Genomic DNA, 26,201 nt, shown 5'->3' with positions numbered 1-26,201 from the left:
AAATAAAATTATGTGAATCGGAGCCATACAGTTTCAAATTTGAATTAGATCTAATCTGACATGAAACATTGTGACGCTGATCTTCGGGGCTTTCGATAAAGATCAAAATGATGTTAATAATATTATTTAGTAATATTTATATTTTGTACCAAATCATGATGTTAATAAGATAAACCCTTCATGTTAATGTGACAAATCCCTTCGTCTCCATTGCTCTCCATGGCTCCCTCCACTCGCCTCCTCCCAACTCCCCACAACTACCTTCTTGAGCCTCATTTGCTCAATCCTTAGACATTCTCATTATCGTCTCATTTGTCCCTTTTCTGCCCTTCCTCAAGATAAAGGATGTTTGTCATCACCTTTGTATCTCGGAAAATCTATGGAAAAGTAGTTGTTGGATGAATCAACAAGGCCTTATTTCTCTTGAACAAGGAAGGAGATGGGATTTTCCCATCTTTAAGGATTTAGCATTTTTCTATGTCATCGTTGTTGACATTGTCAATATGTGGAATTATTTAATTTTTTATTTAATATAAAATCTGAAGTTCACATTCATTGAGCCCTATAAGAGTTTCTTAGAACCTTATCTCTAGATCTTGATTGATTTTGATGATTGTTTTGTTGTCTGCGGTCTCGGCAATTGATGTTGAAAAGCACCATCAATTTTAATTTCTCACGTGCTTGCATTTTGTTATAAAATTTTTGCCTAATTGCTAATTTCTCTTTCACTCATGCTTTCTGGAGGAAAGGAAAGTTATATAGTGTAGTAGGGCCAGTAAGATAATCTCCTGTTTAGAATATGGTATAATTTCTTTTCCTCTTTTTTTTTATTTCATTATGTTCTTGGTATCCATCCTTTTAGGTTTATGATGTCTGTGGTCACCCAGTATAATTTTTTTTATTAAAAGGTCAAAAAGGCTAGACAAATGATATTTAATATAATTATGTTTAAGCCAGAAGATAACATAGTCTACACAAGATTGACTTCTTAATATAGACAACAATTACGGGGCTTTTCATTGATGGTCAATTTATATTTATGATTGGGATAACAATAATTTGACGAAATAATAATTGTTTCATCTATTAATTTTCAAGATTTTTTTGATTTAAATGTATAATAAGATCAAAGTTTAGAACAGTTTAGCTGGCTTTAAAGCAGCTGCAGATGGCCTAAAAATTCCCAAAAATATATATTGGTTTGATGTTACATAGTTGTTGGTTTGTGCCTTAATCAAAAGCTTGAAATAAAAGTTTACAAAGGTTTATAGCTATGAAATTTGGATTGAATTAAAAGATCCTCCTCTTTTGGTTCTAATGTAGGATCAAATGACAAGGATGAGCTCTGGTATTTTTTAGCATCAATATCATCGTGGAAGGAGGTGGCATCTTTTTTTACAATATGCATTAAGCCAGCTCTGTTATCAACAATGTTCTATTAGAACTTCACTCATGTTTAATTATGTACAAAATTTGCTGCTATTTTAACTTGGTATCCATAATTTATATTCTCCTTTCTGAATTTTGTCTATTATTTTTCTAAATTTGTTGTAGGCTACCTTTTAATACTCTGTGAGTCTACAAATGCTAGAGGAGATGTTGAAGAGAGGCTTTGGATGGCAGTACAAATGCTATGACGGTCGTGGGGACTTTGCGACTGTGAGCTACTTTACCAATCTAAACATTTTGCTAAATGAAAGGCTTTGCCTTCTCTAATGTGTGTATGATGCTTCTTACATGTCATAGTGGGAGAACGAAGCACACACTGAGTGTTGAGGTCTATGGGCTTCACATGGCCCTGAGAAGCCATGGATCATAAGAGGAAGCAACACGAAGCAGGGGAAAGGGATCATCCTCGATAAAGTGTTATGATGACAAGAATGTTTAAAGGCGTCGTTTGTTACTCATTCTTGTATTTACTAGAAATTTAAGAAGTGATCTAACTATATTTTTTAAAGACATTCTAAACCTGATGAAATAATGATATTTGGTTGAAATTTCTAGTATCAATCTAACTCAACCAGAAAGCCCTCGATTTTTCGCAAGAATTCAGCCTATTATGAAAAACTTGAAGCAGCATGTATATGAACAAATGAAAAAGCAAGATCTCTTTCATGAGTTTGTCCAAATAGATGAAATAGTGTAGGGACTATGTCAACCTATGTCGATCACTACCTTGGACTATAGCAAGTATTGTGTGGTCTTGAGCATGAGGCTACGTCAAGGCTAAGAAAACCTTGGACGTCCTTGTGTGACACCAATACCATTTGTGATATATAGAAGACCAATCACAGTGTGATGTCCTTGCGTGGCCCAAGCGGTACCATCGCATGGGTCTAGTGGTATCAGAGCAGCGTTCTTGGCGTCTCGCTGCCCTTCCATAGCCATCCATCAACTCTCCACAACCGCCCAAAGCAATTCCCACAATTGCTTAAGAGATCGTTGCCAAATTCCACCATCATCTCCACCACTACTGATCATCCTTTGATCTCCCCGTGAATTGCAACAAATTCTGGTTTTCTACCTTACTGCTGCTGCAATTTAGTTATCCTTATTTGAAAATCCCAAAAAAAATATTCCTATATTGCTGCATAAACTTTTCGTCATAAAGTTTTCATCTCTACGACGAAAGATACATTGCAGAATTCCAACCGTATTGCACCGTCTTTTTGATCTTGCTACTGTGTTTTTTCTATCCAAATCTCTTCAAAATTTTTATGACATCTTTGACACTTCCTAACAGCAGATTTTCCTTTGGTTTTGTCAAAAAATTCTCAATATAAACCATTGATATTTTACGTCTAATCTGCTATACTTGAAAATCTGCACTATAAAATTTCAGCCATATAGCACTGTTTGTTTGATCTTGATACTACGTTGTTTCTATTCAAATCTCTACGAAATTTTTATCATAGCTTTGACACTTCCTAATAGTGGATTTCCCTTTCGTTTCATCAAAAAATTCTCAATATAACCTACTGATCTTTTACATCCAATCTGCTATACTTAAAAATCTGTGCTGCAGAAAATTTCAACTGCATATTTTTGCCTTAACCCATCTATTTGCAATCTTTTTTGAATGAAATTTCTTATACACTTCATAGATCATCTTGGCTTTCATCTATGATTGATCTATTAAGAAATTCATCTCTAAAAACGATTTTGTGTTGCTGCAAATTTTTATCGTAACCCGTTGAAATTTCTCGACGAGAATTCTGCAATCGCAACTTGCACCAATTTCCTTGTTGTTATACTACCGAAATTTTCTTAATTAAATTAGATATCCTTGCTGTCATATAAACTGTGATTTTGCTATCAATTCCCTCCTCAATTCTCTCAAGTTTTTGGTGGAATTTACGTCGAGAAATCGTTGTTTCTTCGACGACAATTCTACTCTTACAAGACAACACATACTTGCTGCAACTTCCACTGATTTTTATCAAACCTTTGCTACCATCTACCACAGATTCAAAACTTTCATCTACAGCCCTAAAACTCCACCAAACCACACCCTCAAATTGCACCTAAATTAGCCACAAAATAAGCCTAAACCGTAGCCTACATCCACCGATCTACCAACCCTTTCGACCATTAGCTCTCTCAGCCAATACATGCCTTTAACCCAACAACAAAAGAGAGATCTTAACATCACAGATTTTGTGGCATATACTATGGCATCTGATGAGGTAATCAATGCTAAATTTGAAGCCTTCGAGGCACGAATGGAGGATAAGATTCGGACGCTCTTTACCGAACTCAGATTGGGCTGACCACTAAGCTCGAAGAAATCACATCAAGGAGAGAGCTTTGCCCAATCGCATCAAGCCCAAAGATATGACTTCCAAGAGAGGGGAAGCTCTATGACCAACCCCAACTATCCATGCATGAGAGTGGATTTCCTTAGATGGCAAGAAGGAGACCCGATTGGTTGGATCTCGCGTGCGGAGCGATATTTTCGGTACTATAAAACCGCGGATGCATTTATGGTGAAAATTGCAGCTATACATCTTGAAGGGGATGCTATACAGTGGTTTGATTGGTTTGAACATACTTATGGAGTCCTTTCATGGCGACAATTCAAAGAAGGACTACTGATCCGCTTCAGACCAACCGATTACGAGAATATTGACGGACAACTAGCAAAGATCCGACAAACCTCCACCATTCAAGAGTACCAAACCTGGTTTGAAAGGTTATCTAATCAAACTCATGATTGGTCTCAAAAACAGCTATTGCGGACCTTCATTGAGGGCTTGAAGCCAGAGATCCAAGGAGAAGTTAAAGCGCAACAACCGTATACGCTTATGGCAGCCATCTCTTTTGCACGACATCAAGAGGAGCAATTAAATCATGAAGCTCGGAGGACTAGGGTCGCTCCTCAACCAGTAATATTGAAGCCCTCAGCCCCCCCTACTGTCGACCAAGTCCCTACACCAAAGAGGTTAACAAGAGAAGAGCTTCGGGAGCGATATGCGAAGGGGTTATGTTGGCATTGTGACGAGCCGTGGAGCCGTAAGCATCACTGTAGCAAAGGGAGACTTCTTATGAGTGAACCAATAGAAGAAGAGGTCATTGAACATCCAGAAGAGAGCCTTGAACATGAAGAAGAAGATGCGGAAGAAGAGCTACAACCGACTGAAGTTACGGTACATGCACTAGCCGGCTACTCAAACCCGGAAACGATGAAAGTTGGAGGCCTTCTCAAACAACAACCGATCACTGTTCTCATCGACACAGGCAGTTCTAAAAGCTTTATAAACAGTAAGGTTACTATCCAGATGGCCTTACCTATTGAGAATTGCAGCAGGTTTGACGATAAGGTCGTCGACGGACGGATTTTGAATTATGATCGTAGGCGCCCGCAGGAGAAACTATTGCTGTAGGACCAAGAGATAATTACATATTTCTTCCTTCTCCCTCCTGATGATCATAAGGCCATGTTCATAATTAAATGGTTGACGACATTAGGTGATATTTCTTGGAATTTTATGCAACTAATTATGAAATTTTACAGTAAGGGGAAACAGGTGATACTGAACGGGAAATGTGGGGGCGACATAACGACGATTTGCACACAACAAATTGAGAATTTTTGCATAAAGCATGTAGCATATTTTTTATACAACATGAGCAGCAAACTAAGGGAGAGCCAATACAATTTGAAGATCCAAACCTTCTTCCTTTGCTTACTAAATTTTCAGATATATTTGACGAACCGTACAACCTACCTCTTACCCGTCGGCATGATCATTATATAATGATTCTTTCAGGCAAACCTCCAGCAAATACTCGGTCATATCAATATCTATATCTCCAGAAGGATGAAATAGAAAGGATTGTAAAAGAAATGCTCAAAACATGAGTTATTCGGCCAAGTTGCAACATCTATTCTTCACCGGTGCTACTTGTACGCAAGAAGGACGGAACATGGCGAATATGCGTTGATTACTGAGCTCTCAATGGCATAACCATCAAGGACAAATACCTTATTCCAATAGCAAATGAATTACTAGATGAAAGGGAGCACAAACTTTACAAAGCTGGATTTTTGATCCGGGTATCATCAAATATAAGTGTGCGAAGAAGACATATCAAAAACCACCTTTTGAACACACAACAACCATTACGAATTTTTGCTTTCTTCAACAGAAGGTGGAATATCTTGGGCATATCATATCAGAGGAAGGTGTGACAGTGGACCCCTTCAAAATTGAAGCAATGCAAAACTGGCCTACCCCGAAGAACGTAAAATTGCTACATGGCTTTCTGGGTTTAACAGGCTACTACTGCAAGTTCGTGAAAAACTATGGTGAGATCAGTGCATCACTTACTTCCTTACTGAAAAAAGATGTCTTTCAATGGTCGGACAGAGCCTCCGCTGCCTTCGACAAACTTAAGGCAACCATGACGACGACGTCGGTGCTAATACTACCAGATTTTAACCGACCCTTTATTATTGAGGTCGACGCATCTGGAGTCAGAATTGGAGCCATTCTCATGCAAGATGGTCGACCACTCGCATACACTAACAAGGCATTATCTCCCTCCCATCAAAATAAGTCAACATATGATAAGGAGATGCTCGCCATTGTGCGCGCAGCAACGAGGTGGAGACCCTACTTGATTGGTCGACGATTTCAAAATAAAACCGACCATTAAAGCCTCAAGTACTTTTTGGAGCGAAAGATACCATCCCCTGAGCAGCAAATATGGGTTACAAAACTTCTTGGATTTGATTTTGAAATAACTTACAAAAAAGGGAAAGAGAATGTTCTTGCAGATGCGCTTTCGAAGCTACCCGAGCAAGTTGAAGTTTCGGCCGTTTCACTTCCGACCAGCGACTTCCTTGAGGATATTAAGATGGAATGGCAGGAAGATTCAGATACTAGTAAGATTATAAAAAAATTGGAGGAAGCACCATGCTCCATGGCTCATTACAATTGGGACTCAAAAAATTACACTATAAGGGACACATTGTGCTTATGATAAATTCTACTTGCATCTTCACGAGCAGATTTTGGACAAAGTTATTCCATATACAGGGTGCTAAATTGAAAAGGAGTACGGCATATCACCCACAAACCGACGGCCAAACGGAAGTTGTAAATAGGTGCTTGGAGACAGCCCAAAGCCACCCACCAAATATGACTACCCAAGGAGTTCTTCAGACTCAGCCAAGTGCTATTATTGGTTGACGGATCGTGACTCGACGACGACGATCCACTACTGAATTGCTAATACAGTGGGCAAACCTACTAACAGAAGATGTCACTTGGGAGAACTATGATGACTTGAAGATTAAATTCCCAAAATTCATTGTTCGTCAGCCTCGAGGATAAGGCTGATTTGAAGAGGGTGGGTCTGTTAGGACTCTATCTAGGAGAGTCCTAATTGGGAGGGACATTCATGTAAAACCAACCTAAGCCAACCCCTATTAAAGAGGTGAAGAGGCCGGCTAGGGTTAGGAGGTTATTTCTTAGAGAAGAATAGGGAGTTGTAAAGGAATAGGAGTCTTGAGTAGGAGTCCTATTAGGAGTTGGTTAGAAGTAGGAGTTTTGAATAGGAGTCCTATTAGGAGTTGTTTAGAAGTAGGAGTCTTAAGTAAGAGTCCTATTAGGAGTTAGGGTTTAGAAGCCCTATAAATAGTCATGTATTCCACCTCTTTTGATAAGCAATAGATGAATCTTTTCTGCAGCCTTTGAGCAGCAACTTAGAGGGAGGAACCCCTATAGAGTTCCAAGGAGGCCGATCCCCTAAAGAGATCAACCCCAAGTTTAGAATCTGTAAGGGTTCTAACAGTTTCATCATCAAAATCTAAGATTCAACAAATCCCCCTATCTCATCTTCTCCGTTCACTATCTTCGTAAGACAGCCCTCAGCCCTCTCTACCCCAATCGTTGTTGCCACCCCCCTTTGCTTCTAAATAGTGCTGAGGTCATAGGTAATGTTAGAGCATGGATGATCCCTAAACTCTAGGAAATGATCTTCTTCTATTGCTCTGAGAAGATTTTTTTTGTTTATTGATGACTGTGGCTTTTGTGAGGACTTTGGAAATCAGATATTGTCATGTTTGTTGCTGTAAATTCTATAACTTGCATACATATATATATCACTCGACAACAAAAGTATTCCTTACCGCAGGCTAGCTTCCAGCAGGAAGCAGTAGCTGAAGAGATTCTTGATGAAGAACAAATCCTGATCAAGGTTTGGGGGTTCTTTGTTTTCCTGATAACAACAGCAAAAGTTCAGGATTGCTTGAGAGGGCAAACCATTTCAGTGATGCAAAAAATCATCTTTTGTTTCTAGTTCTCCTCTGTTCAGTTTTAGACCCAGATGAGGTTTTACCACTTAGATATGGCAGTTCTAGTTTTTCTGAGAAGTCAACTTCTTTCATACAGTAATAACTAGCATTAAAAGAGAATGATTTCCTCACAAGAGGATTAGTCAGTAGTCTTGAAGTGTATCAATGCATATGTGGAAAATGGTTACCTAGAAACTGAGGTTGCTTTAACTCTATCTTTTCCCTTCTTTGGAGAAGATTTGTTGAACAAGTTTGAACTATATCACGTTCTTTGATCTGTAGCATGTTTCATAAATTCGAGGAGGTTGTCCATGATTCTCTGCATTGAATGTGTCATTGGTAAGAAAGTTTGATCTCTTCTGAATGGCCTTAATTTACACAGAGGCAATTTTTCCTTTTTGTGTTTTCTGGAAAACTCTTACTATGTCATCTAGAGACACCTGGAAAGAGAATACAGTTTGAAGTTGGAGATTTATAATGAACAAGTGGTCAAGGAATCCTTGATCACATATGAAGCGTCCTTGCACTTGGTTAATCGTTTTGAATGCTCTGCAATATAACCATCAGAAGAATTTATTTCTTTATCATGATTGGTATCAATAATGTCAGCTAATATGCAGATGACAACACCTTGATACATGATACCTGTCAAAGATTAAAGAGCTAAGACAAAGGTTAGTACTCTTTGCTCTCTGCTTTGCTGTATTCATGGATCTGGATCTGCTTTTGCCTGAAGTTTCTTGACCTAATTCAGTCTAGTGTGTAAAAGGCCATGGATGGTCTCTCTTCCTTCAGGCAGACAAGTATGAACATGACATGTCTTTCCTGAAGGTTGGTTCCTATATTTCATATCTTTCTGTTGTGTCTTTATCGATACTCATATCGAATTCCATTTTCAAGTATACCTGAAGCAACAATAAGAATACGTGGAAGAATTGATGCTTCTCCATGTTGACACAATGAAAATGATCCTTTCATCTGATCAGTTATTGTTGGAATTAAAGGTTTATAGAAAGCATATGCTATTTTCGTTGTATTTTATTCAGTTTCGTGTGTGCCATACGTGATATTTACCATTGCATTAATATTGCAGGATATATTGATTGAAAGCAGCAAGATGGACATGATTCAGCCAAGTTATGAAGCTGTGCTGGAGATATGTTCACAAGATGGTCTTTTTCTCTGCTGAAATTCCGTGTAATGGTTTTTCTTTTCAGTAATTTTATAAAGGCTGTCATGTTTATTTAAACACTATATCTAGTGCATGAATATTCACTTGATATTTGTGACAGTCATGCCAGGTACCTTATCTTCGGTGAGGCTGCAAACTTCTCTCGAGGAAGGAGAATATTTGATTCCATAAGAAGTGATTGAAAAACTTGTATTAGAGGTAATTGTCCTAAGCTAGATTTGTGTGCTAATTAAAAATGCAAATGTTTCATGTGCTCATATAAAACTGTTTGTGCAATTCCATGAGCTTTTGTGTCCATATGCAGAATTTAATATGATTAGTCTTTGGTGATTCAACTACTTTGGCAATTTTGTTTTCCTATCTCTGGAAACCTTTTACCTAAGAGATCCGTGAGAGTTGAACAATGATACATGAAGAGAATCTTATGTAAAACTTTCATATTTTCCAGCATGTCCCATTTTCGTTGCTCTGTGTTGTGGCGATAAGTTGAACAATGATACATGTGCTTTGCTTTGTAGCTATAAGTTGTTTGTCTTGTGCAGTATGCATGCTGGTTATGTCCTTGTGCATGTCCCATCTTCTTATATATGAGTACAAGCACATGATAAACACCCAAATTGGAGGAATAAGCAATCGATGGTTGGAAACTTATTTTACCTACCCAACTAGTTTTATAATCTTAATGATAAAATCTAGGACATAAGTCAACCATGTATTAAAATCAGGCCTTGTTTCTCATATCAAGCTGGCTGATTCTATCAATTTTTGATATATTCTGAAATGATTCAACATGAATATGATGGACCTACCTTGTCAATAAGTGGATCTCCCTAGTTCTCTGCAGTATATCCACTATCATTAACTCCAGATCATGCTGACAAAATTATTTGTCAAATGGCTCTTGGGCTTTTTTTTCCTTTGTTTAACTCTTTGCAGGAAAACAATAATTTTATATTATAGTGGACATAGACCAATTTCTCCAAGGATCTTGGTAACATTCAATTGTCACCAATCACTGATTGCAAACTATATTGTATATAGACCAGATTCTCCATGCATATGTATGACATCCTTGGACGATGTGGTTTTTGATACGCTCTGCATGAAAAAGATCCTTAAGGGCTGCAAAATTTCAATTGCACAATGAGTTCAAAAATTGGTTCAGCTGAGCTGAAGATTGGGAATGTATTCTTGCATGGAATGATGGTATTGTCACTAATTGTGTCATATTTCTCATTAGACATGTCCTAAGGTAACACATGTCAATTTTGTATCTTTTGAATTGGTTTTTTCAAAACTTGAAGCAGTAAAAGATTGTTTCATGTTTAGCAATTAATTCCAATCTAGTCTTGATTTATTTACTTTTGAATTTGAAATTTTCTTGGTTATCTTATCCCTTCAAATTGTGTGGTTAAATAATTAAAATTGTCAGATGTTTGATGCTTATGGTAATCATATTGAAGAAGGCGTAGAATTGTTCTCATGTTCCATTTTTTTTATTATCAATCTAACGACTTTTCTTTATGTAATTGTGTGATTGAGACCACATATAGGATGCATAAGAGAATGTTAGAAGAAAGTGCTGAAGAATAAAGTCGTGAAAATATCTTTTCTATCATTCATATAGGATGTAGAAGATATGTAGTTTTTTATTTTCGATATGATGTGGAATTTGTTATTGTATCAATTTTAATATTAACTTTCGGGCAAAATGATAGACTCTATGATTGTATTATCTTTAATAATTATGTGGATTTTTTGGTTATTAAAAATTCTGGTATGATTTTGAAATTATTAGAAATTGATAGGTTGTCAAAAAATTATTATTAAATGGATAGTAATGTTGGTTTTGTTGACAGCCTGTCACTAGTGTAGTCTGTCACTAATATTATTTTTGTTTATATAAATATTAGTATAGCAGTGCTACTTCTCTATGGATCTTTTCAATGCAATGAGGCTCCATATTGTTTTGTTGTTGACCTGGCAGTAAATTGTAAACTGTATACAGTGATAATGATTTTTAGCTTGATTGAGTTATGGGTTATTCACTTTTTATTGATATTGTTGTTATTTGTTGATGGTGCATTTTAAGATTGCATTGTATACCAAATAAACAATCCTTGTGTAAAAATTAATTTTGTTTTAAGGCATTAGTTAATCCTGGTTTTACCTTTTGACTTCTAAAATATTCTTATGGATACACTTTCTTATGCCATCAAAGCTCAAATGCGTCATGCATTGCATTCTGATTATCCCAACTCCCTTTGTGATTTCCTTCTTTCATCTCTTCTTTTCTCTTATCCGTAAGTATCTTCCATCCGTCTTTAATTTCTCAGATACTTCATTCAGTCGGTCTCTTCCTGAGAAATCCTCTTCTACACCTCTTCTTTGATCTAATCCTTCGATTCCCCTGCTCTCATCTTTTCTTACGTATCTAATTTTCATTGGATAATAATTCCTTAGCTTGGGTCTCCTCACAACCTTCCATTACCGTTCCTAATGTCTCTTCCTTTCCTCTTTTCAAGTTTAACATTAATCTTTTGTTTTTTTTTTTTTTTTTTTGGCTGCCCGCTCTTGACTAGAGCTTTTGGTTTCTGATGTGTTAGCTGTATTTTGTGTTCACTTCGGATGCTTTTGTTTGAGAAGTTTCATGTGATTTGACAATTGGATCATAATCCATGCTAATGACAAGTCTAATATGGCGAATCATCTGTCGATTCCTTCCCTCGAGTCTTTCACTTGTTTCCACATTGGTTAAGATGAAGAAACGAAGATGGTGAAGGATTTGACAATCTTGAAACTAAACTTGAGGCTCATCTTGGATAAAGAAGCTTGAGACATGGGGAATAGAGTAAGAGAAGCCTTACAAGATGCAACTTCTACCCTTGGAATGGGACTATATTTTGTGTAGTTCCATAGTAGTTAGCATCATTAGTTTGAATTTAATTTTAGTTTTTATTTCATATCGTGTCCGAATACATTATTTCATCATGGGTGGATAGTGGGAAGCGAACCCGTAGCTTCTCCTTTGTCAAAGAGAAATTGTAACATTCAACCTATCCGCATTTTTTTCATGCGTGCATGTATGTCCACACATGCGTGGCATATATCATGTATACATCTAGATGATGTATGGGGCCAAATATTCAAATGCAAAAATGAAATATATTTTTTTATTGGAACTCAAATTGTAGCTTAATGTGTCTCACTGAATTTATTAAATTTATTAAAAATAGAAGGAATGGAGTTTCTGGATAGTTTAAGAGATGAGAGAATCAAGAAAAGCTATCAAAAAGACTAATCTGATTCATAATGATGTATTGGAAGATATAATATTTTTATCACTTGACCCCCCAATGCATTCAACAAATGCATTGCTTTCATTTGAAGTCTTTACAACTCTTTATCATCGTTGTTGGATTCATTTGAAGTCTCAACGACAGTCTTACTCTTTTCTGATCTTGCGGAATGGATTATTGTTTTTAACGCATTGAGTGTCTGCTTTGAGACTTTACCTTTTAAAACTCAATTGCTTATGATAACTCTTCTTCTTTTTTTCGAACTCCTTCCATTAATAATACTTAGATGAATGGTTTTTTTTAAATTATTTATTGTTTTCATCCTCCAAGCACAAGCTTTTTGAAATTAGCAACAAGAGAATCCCTTCCTCCCGTTGGCCCCACGTTCTTTCCGTTCTTAATTTCTCCGGGACTGCCTTCCTAATTGTTTCTGGGGCTGGGTCGATCGGATTGGTCGAAATTTCTCTGATCTGATCTGATCTCGAATTTTCTTGGGAGGAATTTCATTTCTCCCGAAGCAGCCTTGGATTGTGCTTCTGTTCTTCTCCTGGTCCGACAGGGGGTTATTTGTTGGGAGTTTACCTGGGAAACTATGTGACAAGTTGAGGAGCAAAGGTGATTCCTTCACATCTTTCATTTTATCGTTCTTTCTTATATTCAAAAGTACGGAGGGAGGACGACATCATCCTCTGCCTCCTCTTTCTCTTTCCCTTTTCCTTGTCACGTGCCGAAAGGGAGGAAGAAGCTTAAATTGAACCCAACGGAAGGAAGGACGGAGAGCTGATTCGTGTCTTTTTCTTTAGTTGCTCCTCTCGTACCAAGGAAGGAATATGTTCCCTTTGCCCTCCTCCGCCCGGTATTTTTGTTTACAGTGGCACCACCGACACAAGGGACCAGTGGCGGTGGCTTGCACATTTCTGCATGTCCGCCTCGAAGCCCCGACTCAACGTCCTCCTCAAACATATCGCCACAGAAGCTGCGTCCTCGGACATGGCAAATTTCCTCCGACTTCTTTGTCGCATGTTCTCTTTGTTGTTGATGTTGACGTGGCCGTGGTGGTGGTTCCGCCTCATCCTTCTCCCAGTAACAGTAGCAACGTCCTCCGAAGGCAACAATGTCAATAGCAACGCTGCCCCCCACAGCACGTATTGTCGCTCCTACTGCGGCAACATCACCGTGGACTTCCCCTTCGCCCTCCGGACCGGTTGCGGCCATTCCGGTTTCCGAGACCTCCTCTATTGTATCAACGGCGTCCTCATGCTCCACATCCCCTCCGGCTCCTACCGTGTGCTCGACATCGACTACGCCTACCGCGGCGTCACCCTACACGACCCTGGCATGTCCGACTGCTACTCCCTATTGCGTTCCCCCGGTGGCCTAGGCAATGGCTTCGTGGTGGAGCCCTGGAGGGCGCCCTACCTAGAGCCCGACCCTGACAACGTCTTCATGCTTCTGGGCTGCCGCGCCGATTCGCCACTCTTCCAGGGCTTCCCCTCGCCAGAGGGGAAGCACCTGCCCTGCCGCAACGTCTCCGGCATGGGCTGCGAGGAGTACTACCGGTGCCCCGCCTGGGATGAGGGGCCCAGCAGCAGGAGGCCAAGGGGTTCCGCCTCCGCTTCCGCCTATGGGGTCGTGAGCCCGCCGGAGTGCTGCGCCTTGGAGTTCGGGGCCATCCGGGCCATCAATGTGAGCCACTTGAGGTGCGAGGGGTACAGCAGCGCCTACAGCTTGGCGCCGCTGCGGGCGGCGGGACCGGGGGCCTGGGCTTATGGGATTCGTGTGGCCTACTCGCTGCCGGCTAACCACCAGGGGTTCTGTGGAGCGTGCCAGGCCACAGGTGGCGTATGCGGCTACGACCAAGGGACGGATGCTGATATCTGCCTATGTCACCACTATAACTCTACTTCCAACTGTGACTCTGCCTATGCGGCTGCCACTCCTGGTATGATTGTAGGGTTACTTCCCTCTCAGAATTTGTTTTCATTGAATTTTTAAAATTGACTCTTTAAATGGTCAGACGACCAATATGCCCAAACTTAAATGTCGGCGTGGGAATATGGTGTCCAATATGCCCAAATTAATTAGTAAATTAAGACAAGTTGGATATATTTTTCAATTTATTAAATATACTGGACAAGTATGGTACTTTTTATCAGCATTTATATGTTGACAAGCAAATATTCACTGTGCAATTTACCATGGATATAAGCTATTCAACGAATTTGATAAAATCTTAACTTTTTGAGATTATGTCTACACTTGGGAGTTTTATTACTGTTCGTGACTGAAGGTCGATGTTTTTGACCCATCGCAGAAAGCTCATCCGAACCGAGCATCATGCCCAAGCCTTCATTGGCGACTCTAGTAGGAGGTTAGCATTTGCACCTTTAGTCCTTTGTTATCTGGCATTTAACTAGAGAAATAATATATCATGACATAATATTTGTGCTTGTGCAGGTTTCCTACTTTTCCGGAATATATTGTCATCCACTTTATAGAAAAAGAGTGATCCGCGTGACAAATGGTTGGTTCAGGATTTAATTTTCTCAAGATATGGTTTCCCCAGTTCTTTCATCAAGCGTCTTAATGTCCCGAGGATTTGGAACACGTTTCAACAATGGAATACGTCCACTTCACTTAATCCGAAAAGGATTTTTTTTTCCTTTTTTTTTTTTTTTTTTTGAGGAGTGTTACTGGCTTTCGTGTGTCATGTTACTCTCGGATCGTGTGGTTTATTTTTGAGAAGGTATTTGCCTTTTAGAGCATTGGTATTTTTTTTTTGAGAACGTATTTGCATTGTCCATAGTTGTAAAATTCGAGTTAGTAAAGTTCGAGTTATGTTGTAACTATTTAGTACCATGCTGGCGTGTATTTTATTTTTTTACAAAAAAATAAAACTATTCCATGTGACACAAATATTAGAGCTGAAATCAAAGTTTATAAATAAACAAATAAAATTATGTGAATCGGAGCCATACAGTTTCAAATTTGAATTAGATCTAATCTGACATGAAACATTGTGACGCTGATCTTCGGGGCTTTCGATAAAGATCAAAATGATTTCAAGGGCTTCTTAAGCCAGTCAGAACATTTGGCTGTCAGTTTTTTGCTTCGATGCCGTCGTTCAGATGACTTGTATGATGCGAAGATACTCAGTCACTAAGTGTTAGAGGAAAAGTCGCAAAGCACAATGATAGGGAGTACAAGTAATAGAGGTAGAGGATTAATTCCATGATTAGTGATACCCATCATAAAGTCATCGAACAAGGACCAAAAGAAAGGTCTGACAAACTTCCATAACCTTAAGATGACTAATGACAGTAATAAGTTAATAAGTTTAATTAACCAAAACCTTCACAGGGATAATTGAGCCACTCACTGCAGCTACAACATTCATTTTTCTTGAACATTTTGCATCCTGTTATTGTTCCATATGCATATAAATCATATGGCTCGAGCACTACTAAGCTGCGGTAAAGACAATAACACTAGGCTTACCATTGTTATTCCTGATATGTTGTCAAAGCAACAACCAACTATTTTTTTTCAGATATCCGTCTGCTGCATAGACAAAACCTCATTATTAATAGCCTTCATGCTCATCGGATGCTGTAACTTTTTGACTTACTCTTCAAAGCCAACTCTTTTTCTCTCTTTTTTTTTTTTTTTTTTTTGAGAAAAAAACATCAGCCATCTTGAAAACTAACAAAGCATTTAAATAACTGCTGCTACTTGGATCTTCTCTTCAAGGTTCTGAGCAACAGCATCAACAAACTCCTCGGTGTTCAAGTAGAATTCTCTGGACACTCTGCAAAAGAAATAAATGAAGACAAAGCACAACTGAGAAAAGAGCAATCACTCGTGCACAGAAGATAAAACCATGTGCCTATATGAGATCTCAGACTCCATATATACTAAATGAACTAAACATATTTCATGGATCTTACTCAGAACAATCAACAGCATCAACAGGCAAGTAAAACAAGAAGCCAGTTCATGGAAGTTTAGCTGTGAAAAGTTCACTTTGTCATCATTGTAAAAAGCGGCTTTAAGCAAATACACAATACTCGATAAATTGTAAAAGATAACAAATTAAATCACAGTGGAAATCTTATTTTTGGTGCAGCTTATACCAAACTTTCTGAAAATCAAGATGAGGATAACAGCAACCTTGAAGGAAAAGTCAACTGTCTTCTTGTATTTGCGTGATTATGAAAAACCATTACAAATTAAATATCCAAAACAAAAGTATTTATCTATCAATTATGGTTTGTTTTAAAAGGTATACTGCCTTGCATTTCTTTTCCTTTTTGTGCTTTCCCGATCTTTTCTCATTTAAGGAACATGTTCCATCATGCTAGTTTTTCTTTTTCAATTGAATTACAATGCTTCTGCAATTCCTAGTTAAGAGTCAGTTTCTTCAACCTTTCCAAGTGTTTCTGGAAGTACCAAACAAGGATTTGAATTTAGAACTACACTGATGTCACGATGAAGCAGATTTTCAATATTTAAAAGAAACTATATAATATTCAAGCAAAAAAAAGGAAGGGGACAAAAATTTGCTTGAGCATACCTTGGACCATGGATAAGAAGTGCAAGATCCTTGGTCATTTTACCAGACTCCACTGTTTCAATGCATGCGGACTCGAGCTTCTGGACAAAGTCTTGTAGTTTTTCATGTTTATCAAGCTCTGCCCTGCAGAAAAATTGGCCTCAACCAGGGAGCTAACCAAAAACATCTAAAGACAAATAATTGCACATATTCTCAATTTCAAGGTAAATTTCATGCCTGTTTCAGAAAGTCAGGCCTTCCATAAAATTTTGTTCCAAGAGTTTTGAAAAATTACAAGTACCTGTGCTCAAGACCACGTGTCCATGCAAATATGGATGCAATACTGTTCGTGCTAGTCTCTTGTCCTCTCTGATGTAGCCTAAAATGGCGAGTCACAGTCCCATGTGCTGCTTCAGCTTCTAATGTTTTCCCGTCAGATGATAACTATAAGTATGTTACAATCACTGTTACCTATACATGGGATAAGTAGAGACTGAAACTAGAGCAATTAAACTTTGGTAATTACCAATACAGACGTCATCAAGCCCAACGAACCAAATCCTGCAACAACAAATAAATCTTAAAACATCATATTATTGAGAATAATTTAAGTTGAGCAAAAGGGAGGTGGAAAAAAACTGTCCAACTGCCAAACAATAAAAGGTTTAACAACACAGATCATGGGCAACCCAACCTAAAAAACTCAAATCAATAACAATCACGAGGACATCTATGATTTTTGCCCAAGTTCAATTGATAAAGATCATAGTGTTCTCTTGCAAGATATTGTTAAGGTTATGAAACTCAATGCCATTGTTCCATTGATTAGTTTAAGGTCTCGCACAGTGGAGCCAAGAAAAATAATGTATAAAGGAAGTGTTGAATTATTTCCTACTAATCACCTTAGTTTTAGGGTGATATGCTGCAGAATGCTATAACGTTATGTTCAAAATTTTCAATAAATTTTCCAAAAATATCTTATGAAAAATAACGTGCTACTACCCCTATTCTTCAGTTAAAATAATAAAGTGAAAAGTAAAACATATTTGGAATACAGGAATTTGATACCAATATATTAACTACTGTTATAATAAGATCATAAATTCAAAAGTAAGACCTTGGGCGAGGAAATCACTCTGGACATCTCCATCATAATTTTTGCAGGCCCACACATAACCACCACTGCTTTTCAATGCATAAGCTACCATGTCATCAATCAGCCTATGCTCATACCTGATAACAGGAATACAACAATTATTAGACATCAATTTAAGACTTATTTAAGCAAAAAAGGTGAAACACTTAGAACATATGTTCCCACCATATTGATTGTTCTTCGAACTTTGACTTCCATTTTTCTTCATAAACCTCCTGAAAAATGTCCTTAAACCTACAATATTTCAAATGTCTCATTCCGTATATCTTAGATGCCTAAAGATCTGAAATTTAAAAGGACAAAACCAGATTTTTGGATATATATTGCATCCTGAGCATGAAAATTCCACATTGTTGACAGACATATTTTCTATAGCTGAGCTTCGCAATTTGTAAGGACAATTTAAATTATGGTACAATTATTCATTGAGCTTTGCAACAAGGACACTAACAAATCGAAGAAATAGAGAATAAAAGCAAGCAAGAATCTGTATAATTTTCTATATTTTACAACTTCGTTGACAGGCATATTCTCTAATGAAACTTTGCAGTCAAAGAGAGAAAGGGGTTTAGGGTTTAGAGAGAGAGAGAGCAAGAGATTAATTACAAATGAAATGATACAATTGGCTCTTCATATTAGGAAGAAAAAACAGGGGTACCTGTACATGGTATATGCTGACAAAAAGATACACATTGTGGTTATCTCCCGATGAAAAACAACATATGATACTAATAGATTAGTAAGAAAATAAGCTAGCACAGAAAAGATAACAGTACCTGCCATCGTATTTCTTCAATATGGTATTTTTGGTGCTTAAGTAAAGTGGCCACTTTTTTGCAAATGCCATGGACATTGATGACTCAGCAAAAGCCCGAATGGACTGAAAAGAGTTTCCAATTTTATATGATGAACAAAGAATATCTCTGTAAAATTTCCTACATAAGACTATATATGACAAACCTCATCTACATTATACATAGATAATGCAATACCAGAGCCTTTAAACTCATAAACATCTTGCTCCACAGGTGGACCTTTATCTGCAGGGACTAATTTAACAAAAAAAAACCAACTAATCAACCAAGTAGACACTATATGTGTCAAACAGAAAACAATAAATTAATCAAATCAGCAATAGTCAGTATTAGAACTCACCAAAAACCATTTTAAGCTTTCCAGGACCTTTTACAATCATGTCAGTAGCACGATACTGATCTCCAAATGCATGTCTACCAATACATATAGGTTTCTTCCAACCTAAAAGTATACAGCATAAGCAAAGACCTCCAAACACGCACATACATACACACAAAAATTAACTTATCACCAAGTAAAATTTCATTTTTACCAGCAACAATGCGTGGCACATTGCAGCAAAGAATAGGCTCACGAAAAACAGTTCCTGAAGTGAATTAGAACAAGACTGATTCAAGCTAATAAAAGTAACATAGAGATCAGCAAGCATAAGAGGAAATCATAAGGTAATATGTACCAGACGTATAGATCAAAATGCTAAGTACCAAAAAGAAGGGGTGCAAACTCAAAAGTACAGAAAACAGACATGACATGGAGAATACAAACAAAGCCATGCCAGGGAAGCTACTAGTCAACCATCCATGGATGAGAAAACTTTAAAAGCTGCACTACAATTGGCAATTACTAACCATCAACTTTTGTACCCAACAGAGAGAAACTAAAACAGTAAAATGAGTTACTTCCGGATGCAATGAGGCTGTAACAGCAAGGATTCCTACTCCAGGTAGTAGACTGGCTGACCCCAGGTAAGTGCATCATGTGCGATATGCCAAGCTACCAATACAATCCTGTTTTGTGTCTCAAATGTGAATTATTATTCTGATTTATTTAAATAATGCATGCAGTATGAGCTAATGACCCATGTCAGAAGTTAACTAGCACCATAGCATGGCATTGCAACAACTCTAGCCCCTAATTAAACTATATCTTTCCTACTTCAACTTCCCTTAGCGAGCTAAACAGGAAATAGACTTCAATAAAAAAAGGAAAAAAAAGTCCAACGACCAGGGCACTCAATGACCCAAATCCCTCGGCTCGATCCAAACCCAATTCCCTTCCCCCCTTTCCCTTGATCCGAACATAATTTTCCACGTTTGATGCCCATGTTATGCCCTAGCATTGATTTTCAGCCATCAGCCACACGTCATTTCTTTATCCAGTATGTCTCCCTCTTTTCTTGATCTATTCCTGCTTTCTCTTTGCGAATGCTGGGTTGCACCTGCTGTTACCATCCTATCTTCTCTCCATTCCCCTTCTCCTTTGCATGTGGCCAGCACCCTACATCATCACCATTCTCTTTTTCTTCTCTCCCCTCCTCTTTCCCCTCCCTCTCCTTCTTCTCCTTTCTCTATGGCTCGTACCTGCTGTTACCATCCTATCTTCCTTCTTTTGTCCTTTCTCTCCTCCTATATGCTCTTTTCTTCTCTGCTTTCTTTGTAGCTCACAACTATCATTCTCATTGCCCTCCCTTCCCTCTTATCACTTTCTCCCCTTCAACCTCCCTCTTCTCTCCTATCTCCATTGTTCCATCTCTTTGATCCCTCTCCCTCTCTCCTCTCATTCAAATTAACATGGCAATCAAAACTATATTTCAGATACAATGGTAACCAAAGGTACGTTAAGAGGAATCATCGTCAAGAAACAATAAACATGATGATCTAAATTAACATGGAAATATCAGATACAATGGTAACTAAAGCGACGTTAGAGGAATCATCATCAAGAACCATTAAAGATGATGATCCAAAAGACCCTAATGCTGCCACTTGCATGTTTTGTGATAAAACCACTAAAGGTGGAACATTTTCAGACAAAACAACATGAAATGGAAAATCTAAAATCGATCATCATGCAAAAAGGAAAGTGTCCTTTGAAAGCAAAGCAGAAGTTACAGGCTTATATGAATGAGAAAAAAACAAAAGATTAAATCATTTAATCATTTACCTCATTTGATGATTGGATGTCTTAAACTAGTTTGTTTAAAATTTGTTTGTTTTGTTATTTAGACACAGACTAGTTTCATTAGCATTGTCATAATTGAGTGTTCTATAAATGGTCATATGTGTATAATTTGATGTCTTCGTATTAATCATTTTGCATATGTAGTGATAAAAACTCATGTAGTGATCCAATTTTTTGTAATATTTTTTAATTGTTATAAGAAAATTACCTTGTTATATTAGGACAAGGGCCTAGGCACGAGCTTGGTGCCACAAGCAATAAGGAAGCTTGGCACCTCATAGCACCTAATGCTTTTGATGACTATGGACCGGTCATTCTGAAAATCACCAATGTAGTCAAGAAAAGAAAAACAAAGTCCCTAAAAAACCAAATGTTGAAAAACCTATTACAGATAAACTTGAAGTAACCAACCATGCTAAGATATTGAAACCAAATTTAGAATTTTGTGTGATCATCGGATGCTTTTGAAATTAAAAGAAAATTATTATAAGATAGTTGTAAGACCAACAATGTTTTATAGATCTGAGTGTTGGGAAATTAAAAAAACCATATACAAAAAATTCGTATTGCCGAGATCAGTGATTTCAATAGGCGCTCGGGTGCTCGCCTAGGTGCTCGGGCGAGGCAAGGCTCGAGCGCCTCGCTTCATTTCCAAGTGGCGAGGCAAGGCTCGAGCGCCTCGCTTCATTTCCAAGCCCAGGCACTGGGCGCTTCGGGCGAGCACCCGGGTTAAACCAGGCGACCAAACCAGCGTTTTCAGTCTGGTTCGGTCTCCGGTGCTTTAGTTGGTTCAATCGAACCAACTAAAGCACCGATATCAGCCTGCCTCTCGCGACTTCCCAACCCTAACCCTACTCGTCGCTGTCGCTGCTCGCTGCTACCACTGCCACTGTCGCCGCTCCCGCTGCTACCACTGCCACTATCGTCACACGTCGCTCGTCGCTCGCCGCTCCCGCTTCCGTTGTCACTGTCGCTGCCACAATCACCGCTCATTGCTCTCGTTGCCACTATCGCCGCTCGCCTCTCTTGCTCCCGCTGTCGTTGCTCGTTGCTACCTCTCCTCCCATTGACTCGATAGTATACTGTTAACAGTATATTAACAGTATAATGTTAACTGTATACTAGTAACAATATTTTTTTATTTATTAGATTAATAATATATTATTTCGATTTTAATACTACTAATTTTTATTTATTTGAAATTATTGTTATTGTGTTGAATTTTGAGATTTTTTGTTAATGTGATATTGTGATTTTGTAAGATTTTTTAAATTTAATATCATATTTTTATTTAAATAATTATATTTATTAATTATATTTTAGCACCTCGTTTCGCTCGAGAGAGCGCCTAGCGCCTCAGGCATTTTTGGACCTTGGCGCCTTTTGGTGCCTAGTGCTTTTTAAATTACTGGCGAAGATGAAAATGTTAAGATGGATATGTGGAGTTACTAAGAAAGATAAGAAAAAAAATATTTTTATTCGTAAACGACTATGTATCACTTTAATAGAGGATAAGATAAGAGAAAATAGTTTAAGATGGTATTGGCATGTGCTTAGGAGACCTCCAGATATGAAAGTCAGAAAATATGAAGTGATTAATGTTAGTGGTACGAGGAGAGAGAGAGGAAAACCTAAAACGACTAATAGAAATTATAACTAAAGATTTAAGTACTTTAAACTTAACTAAACGTATGACCTTTCACAAATCTCGATGACGGCAAAAAATCTATGTAGCCAACCCAAATAGTTAAGGCTTTTGGCTTTGTTACTATTGTTGTTGTTATTATTGTAATTGACTCAAATACTTATATTAAAATAAGTAAGAAATAGCTAGAGATGAACCAGGATCATTAACCAAGATGATCCTAAATCATTCAATCAGTCAAAATTAGCCATAATAGATCAAGTTGAACTAGTAGTACCTAAAAACTTAAGTTAAAGTTTGAGGGCACTCCTTGTGTACTCAAGATAAGAGAAATGTAGCGGGACCAATTAAAACTTGAATGGATTCTTAAGTTGATTGGTTGAGAAGAACTCTGTAATCTCATGCTACCAAAAAAATTTAACAATGTTTAAGGAATTGTCCTCATATATTCCCTAAATCTTAAATACAAGAAAACAGATGCAGATGACAACCATATGCAACAAATCATGCTAACAATAACAAAAGTTCCAAGAAGCAACCTAGATGAGCATTATATCCAACATAAAAGATAAAAGTTGTTTTCTGAAAGTGAATGACCATGTGGAGTAAAATTGACATAAAAGATAATTGTGTGGATTTATATATGGCCGAAGAGGAATGCAATTCATGATAAAAAAATATCAATTAGCAAAACCAAGCACTGTAAAGCAAACCATTTAAAATATTCCTTATTGTTCCATTTGGGCTTCTCCACATAGATTTGAGCTTAAACTCTTTAACTCTAGCTTCATCTGCAGGTCAAATGAGAGTCACATTAAATCCATGTAAAACAAATGACACCAAAACATTGTTGGCCAAAAATGCTTGCTAAAAAATCCACACTAGACAAGAAAGAGTAAAATAATTCTGCATGCCTGTTGGGTTTTTGTGGAGGCATCCTTACCCTCAATTTATACATTTCTTTTTTTTTAATTCCCTTTAAAAACCAAAGAGTATAATCCTCAATTTATACATTTCAGAGGAGCTGCACAAACTAAGGACTACATGGTGCAATGAGTGTTCACCCCAGTGCTTTTGTTATCCTCAAATTATATTAATGATTGAAAAACAGTTTAAGTCCTCTACAACCCTGCATTTTAATCTTCATTTCACAGAACAGTAGTATATCGTTGTTTGCAAACCTATAACTACAATCATCATCTTCAAACCATGCTCATCAGTTCTATACTTATAAATTTCCTAGTAATCACACATACGCCTATCAAGTGTAATGACTACACAGACTCCTCAACCTAAGCTGTAAACAAATGTAAGCAATCTAGACCAATGTCCCTTTTCTAGTCCTTCTACACATGGTAAATATCAATACAACCTTCTGATTTTGCTTTTCCCTTTTAATTGATTTCAGATGAAGCACAATAGAACCTCCCAAGCTCTAAATAAGTTATCAAAAACTTGTTCTTATATACATTTGCAAAAATGAATGGATGAAAAGCCATAAGGGATCTTTTTTTTCTTTTTAATTTTAGCAAATAACCTCCAACGCTAAGTATTTCTAAAAGCTAGAAACAAGGAAGATGAAACCAGAACATGTAAATATTTCACATCAGATGATCCTGGATATCATCTCATCATTGGATATCACCTCATTCTTATAAAGCAATAAAAAAAGCATCAAATTATCTACCAGGTGTAATTGTTGCACATTTCACAGCAACATTGTGCCTGCAAGTTGCACAAAAAGATCACAAGAAAAAGTTAAACAACATCCAAATGGGAAAGATGCAGACATAATGTCAAAACATCAATTAGCTTGGTATGCCTAAAGATCAAAAAATAGAATAATTAAAACTGGGTTAGCAACAAAAGAGTGAAACAGACGCTCGGAGTTTCCAACTAGTTTGACAAGTTAGTATATTTCTGAAAGGAGTCCCTAAGTTTTGAAACAGTACGCTGAACTGCAGAATTCATGCTGATGCTAGTTTAAGCAAACAGTGTTCCCACGTATCTTTCTGAGAAATAATTCGATAGATCTGGTGAAATGGAAGATTGAATACACCAATCGATACAAGCATGTACAAAATGGTAGAGCAAGTTTCCTATATGCACAAACATTAATTATACACAAATTGGTATTCAGTTTATCACTATAAGAAAACACAATAAACCATTTAAGTGAAAGGAGGAAGCGGAAGTGCTACTATAAAGAAGGTCGTGGTACGTTACTTGAGAGTTGCCTCGGCACTTTCAACGGTTACCCGATCGTCGGTGGCATCACGATTCAAGAGGCCCAGATCGAAGTACTTGATGTCCAATTCGAGAAATGGAAAAATTAGCTGCAGTCAGGAAATAAATCAATCAATCATTTCCAAGTGACTCCAGACTTGCAGGATATATAAGAGGAATGAGAAGATCGACACCTTTTCTTTTATCATCCTCCAGATGACCCTCGTCATCTCATCGCCTGAGAAGACATCAAAAAGTTTTAATGTACATCAGATAGGTAGGGTTTTAACCTCTTTTTTTTCTGAATTGAAAAAAAAAAAAGAAGATATCGATAGAACGTACCGAGGAGAGAAGAATAAGCGTTTGAAAGCGGGAAAAGAACCAAGAGAGCAAAAACAAAATTAAGCAGCAAACACACACACGCTAGGGGGATGTCGCTCACCATCCATCTCAACGATGGGGTTGTGGACTTTGATTCGCTCGGCCGGTGAGAAGGAGGCAAGGCAGCGTACGGAAGAACCGACGACGACGAAGCGGGTGGGAAAAGAGAAACGAACACCATTGAGTCGCCGCTGATGCGTGAGGCGGATCGAGCTAGGGTTTTTACCTGGTAGGAACGACGAATAAGGGGAAGAGGAAGACATGGCCCCGGTGGAGAGGAGCCGCCGCATGAGAAAAAAAACAATTTGGCGAGCGCAGTGCGCGGCGGATCCCTTGTTCATAAGATGGCCTGACCCCAACCCCAAATACATTAAAATAAATAAATAAAAAAGGGAAATGACGATTTACACAGAGGAGGGAAACATTGCATACTCATATGAGATAATGGTGTCTTGTAAATGCTCTTTCTCGCTCTAAAGCAATGCTAATGTCTTTTTTGCTGACGTCTGAATACTTCATTTAAGAGTACATTGTTATGTGGCAAAATATCTGTTATATCCATAGAGACTGCTAACAAGGATAATTATTCGTGAAATATAACACATTTCTTAGATATTGTGAGTTTTTGTGCTTATGTAGCATAAGTGCTCTTTCTCGCTCTAAAGCTATGCTAATGTTTTTTTATGCTAACAATCCTAGTGTGACCGGATGATCTGAATACCTCATTTAAGAGTGCATTGTTACGTGGCAAAACATCTATACATACCCATAGAGGCTTCTGACAAGGATAATTATTTTTGAAATATAACACATCTCTTAGATATCGTGAGTTTTTGTGCTTGATGCTTGTAGCATAAGTTATCATTGATTATAAGCCGAGTATCCTTCATTGATTATTTGTCCTTTTGCCTATTTTACTTCGAGAGAGTTACAATTTTTCAATGTGCCATGA

General features: G+C 37.7%; 2 protein-coding genes and 1 long non-coding RNA gene across 8 annotated transcripts; 2 read left to right on the top strand and 1 right to left on the bottom strand.

The window, feature by feature from the left end:
• Window positions 1-135: 135 nt before the first annotated feature.
• On the top strand, window positions 136-9,443 carry LOC135606326 (uncharacterized). 4 transcript variants are annotated; one of them, XR_010484773.1, is made up of 6 exons: window positions 136-1,382; window positions 1,555-1,659; window positions 1,747-8,475; window positions 8,556-8,632; window positions 8,895-8,998; window positions 9,094-9,443. It is a non-coding gene; the product is annotated as an uncharacterized LOC135606326 (long non-coding RNA). The 4 variants fall into 4 exon arrangements; XR_010484775.1 differs by having other exon boundaries at window positions 142-1,382; window positions 8,422-8,475; XR_010484772.1 differs by having other exon boundaries at window positions 136-1,659.
• A 2,988-nt stretch (window positions 9,444-12,431) lies between these two features.
• Window positions 12,432-15,245, top strand: LOC135606325 (uncharacterized). Its single transcript, XM_065097382.1, has 3 exons — window positions 12,432-14,234; window positions 14,607-14,663; window positions 14,750-15,245. Exons 1-3 carry the CDS (start codon window positions 13,214-13,216, stop codon window positions 14,788-14,790), a joined length of 1,119 nt encoding a protein of 372 aa, XP_064953454.1. The 5' UTR covers window positions 12,432-13,213; the 3' UTR covers window positions 14,791-15,245.
• A 362-nt stretch (window positions 15,246-15,607) lies between these two features.
• LOC135606323 (isocitrate dehydrogenase [NADP]-like) lies at window positions 15,608-25,616 on the bottom strand. 3 transcript variants are annotated; one of them, XM_065097380.1, is made up of 15 exons: window positions 25,311-25,615; window positions 25,063-25,106; window positions 24,869-24,978; window positions 24,330-24,367; window positions 23,356-23,433; window positions 19,349-19,402; window positions 19,156-19,257; window positions 18,961-19,049; window positions 18,777-18,880; window positions 18,166-18,234; window positions 17,962-18,077; window positions 17,371-17,405; window positions 17,146-17,288; window positions 16,866-16,988; window positions 15,608-16,100 (listed from the first exon to the last, which is right to left on the bottom strand). In XM_065097380.1, the coding sequence occupies exons 1-15, from the start codon at window positions 25,588-25,590 to the stop codon at window positions 16,007-16,009; spliced, it is 1,479 nt and encodes a 492-aa protein (XP_064953452.1). In that variant the 5' UTR covers window positions 25,591-25,615; the 3' UTR covers window positions 15,608-16,006. The 3 variants fall into 3 exon arrangements, 2 of the variants coding, with proteins under 2 accessions (XP_064953452.1, XP_064953453.1); XR_010484771.1 differs by having other exon boundaries at window positions 16,069-16,100; window positions 16,866-16,983; XM_065097381.1 differs by lacking the exon at window positions 18,166-18,234 and having other exon boundaries at window positions 25,311-25,616.
• Window positions 25,617-26,201: the final 585 nt, after the last annotated feature.

Source organism: Musa acuminata, chromosome BXJ2-2 (genome assembly GCF_036884655.1).
Source record: "Musa acuminata AAA Group cultivar baxijiao chromosome BXJ2-2, Cavendish_Baxijiao_AAA, whole genome shotgun sequence".
Taxonomy (NCBI): Eukaryota; Viridiplantae; Streptophyta; class Magnoliopsida; order Zingiberales; family Musaceae; genus Musa; species Musa acuminata.
The sequence above is the reverse complement of the archived record's forward strand: the minus strand, read 5'-3'. Positions and strand labels throughout refer to the sequence as shown.

Excerpts from the sequence above, each read along its gene's own strand:
- LOC135606325 (XM_065097382.1), top strand. The coding sequence starts at position 13,214 with ATGTCCGCCTCGAAGCCCCGACTCAACGTCCTCCTCAAACATATCGCC. Across the intron at positions 14,235-14,606 it reads CTATGCGGCTGCCACTCCTG|AAAGCTCATCCGAACCGAGC; the intron begins GTATGATTGTAG and ends GACCCATCGCAG. Across the intron at positions 14,664-14,749 it reads ATTGGCGACTCTAGTAGGAG|GTTTCCTACTTTTCCGGAAT; the intron begins GTTAGCATTTGC and ends GTGCTTGTGCAG.
- LOC135606323 (XM_065097380.1), bottom strand. The coding sequence starts at position 25,590 with ATGAACAAGGGATCCGCCGCGCACTGCGCTCGCCAAATTGTTTTTTTT. Across the intron at positions 19,403-23,355 it reads AATAAGGAATATTTTAAATG|GAACTGTTTTTCGTGAGCCT; the intron begins GTTTGCTTTACA and ends AATTCACTTCAG. Across the intron at positions 19,258-19,348 it reads TGTGCCACGCATTGTTGCTG|GTTGGAAGAAACCTATATGT; the intron begins GTAAAAATGAAA and ends GTATACTTTTAG.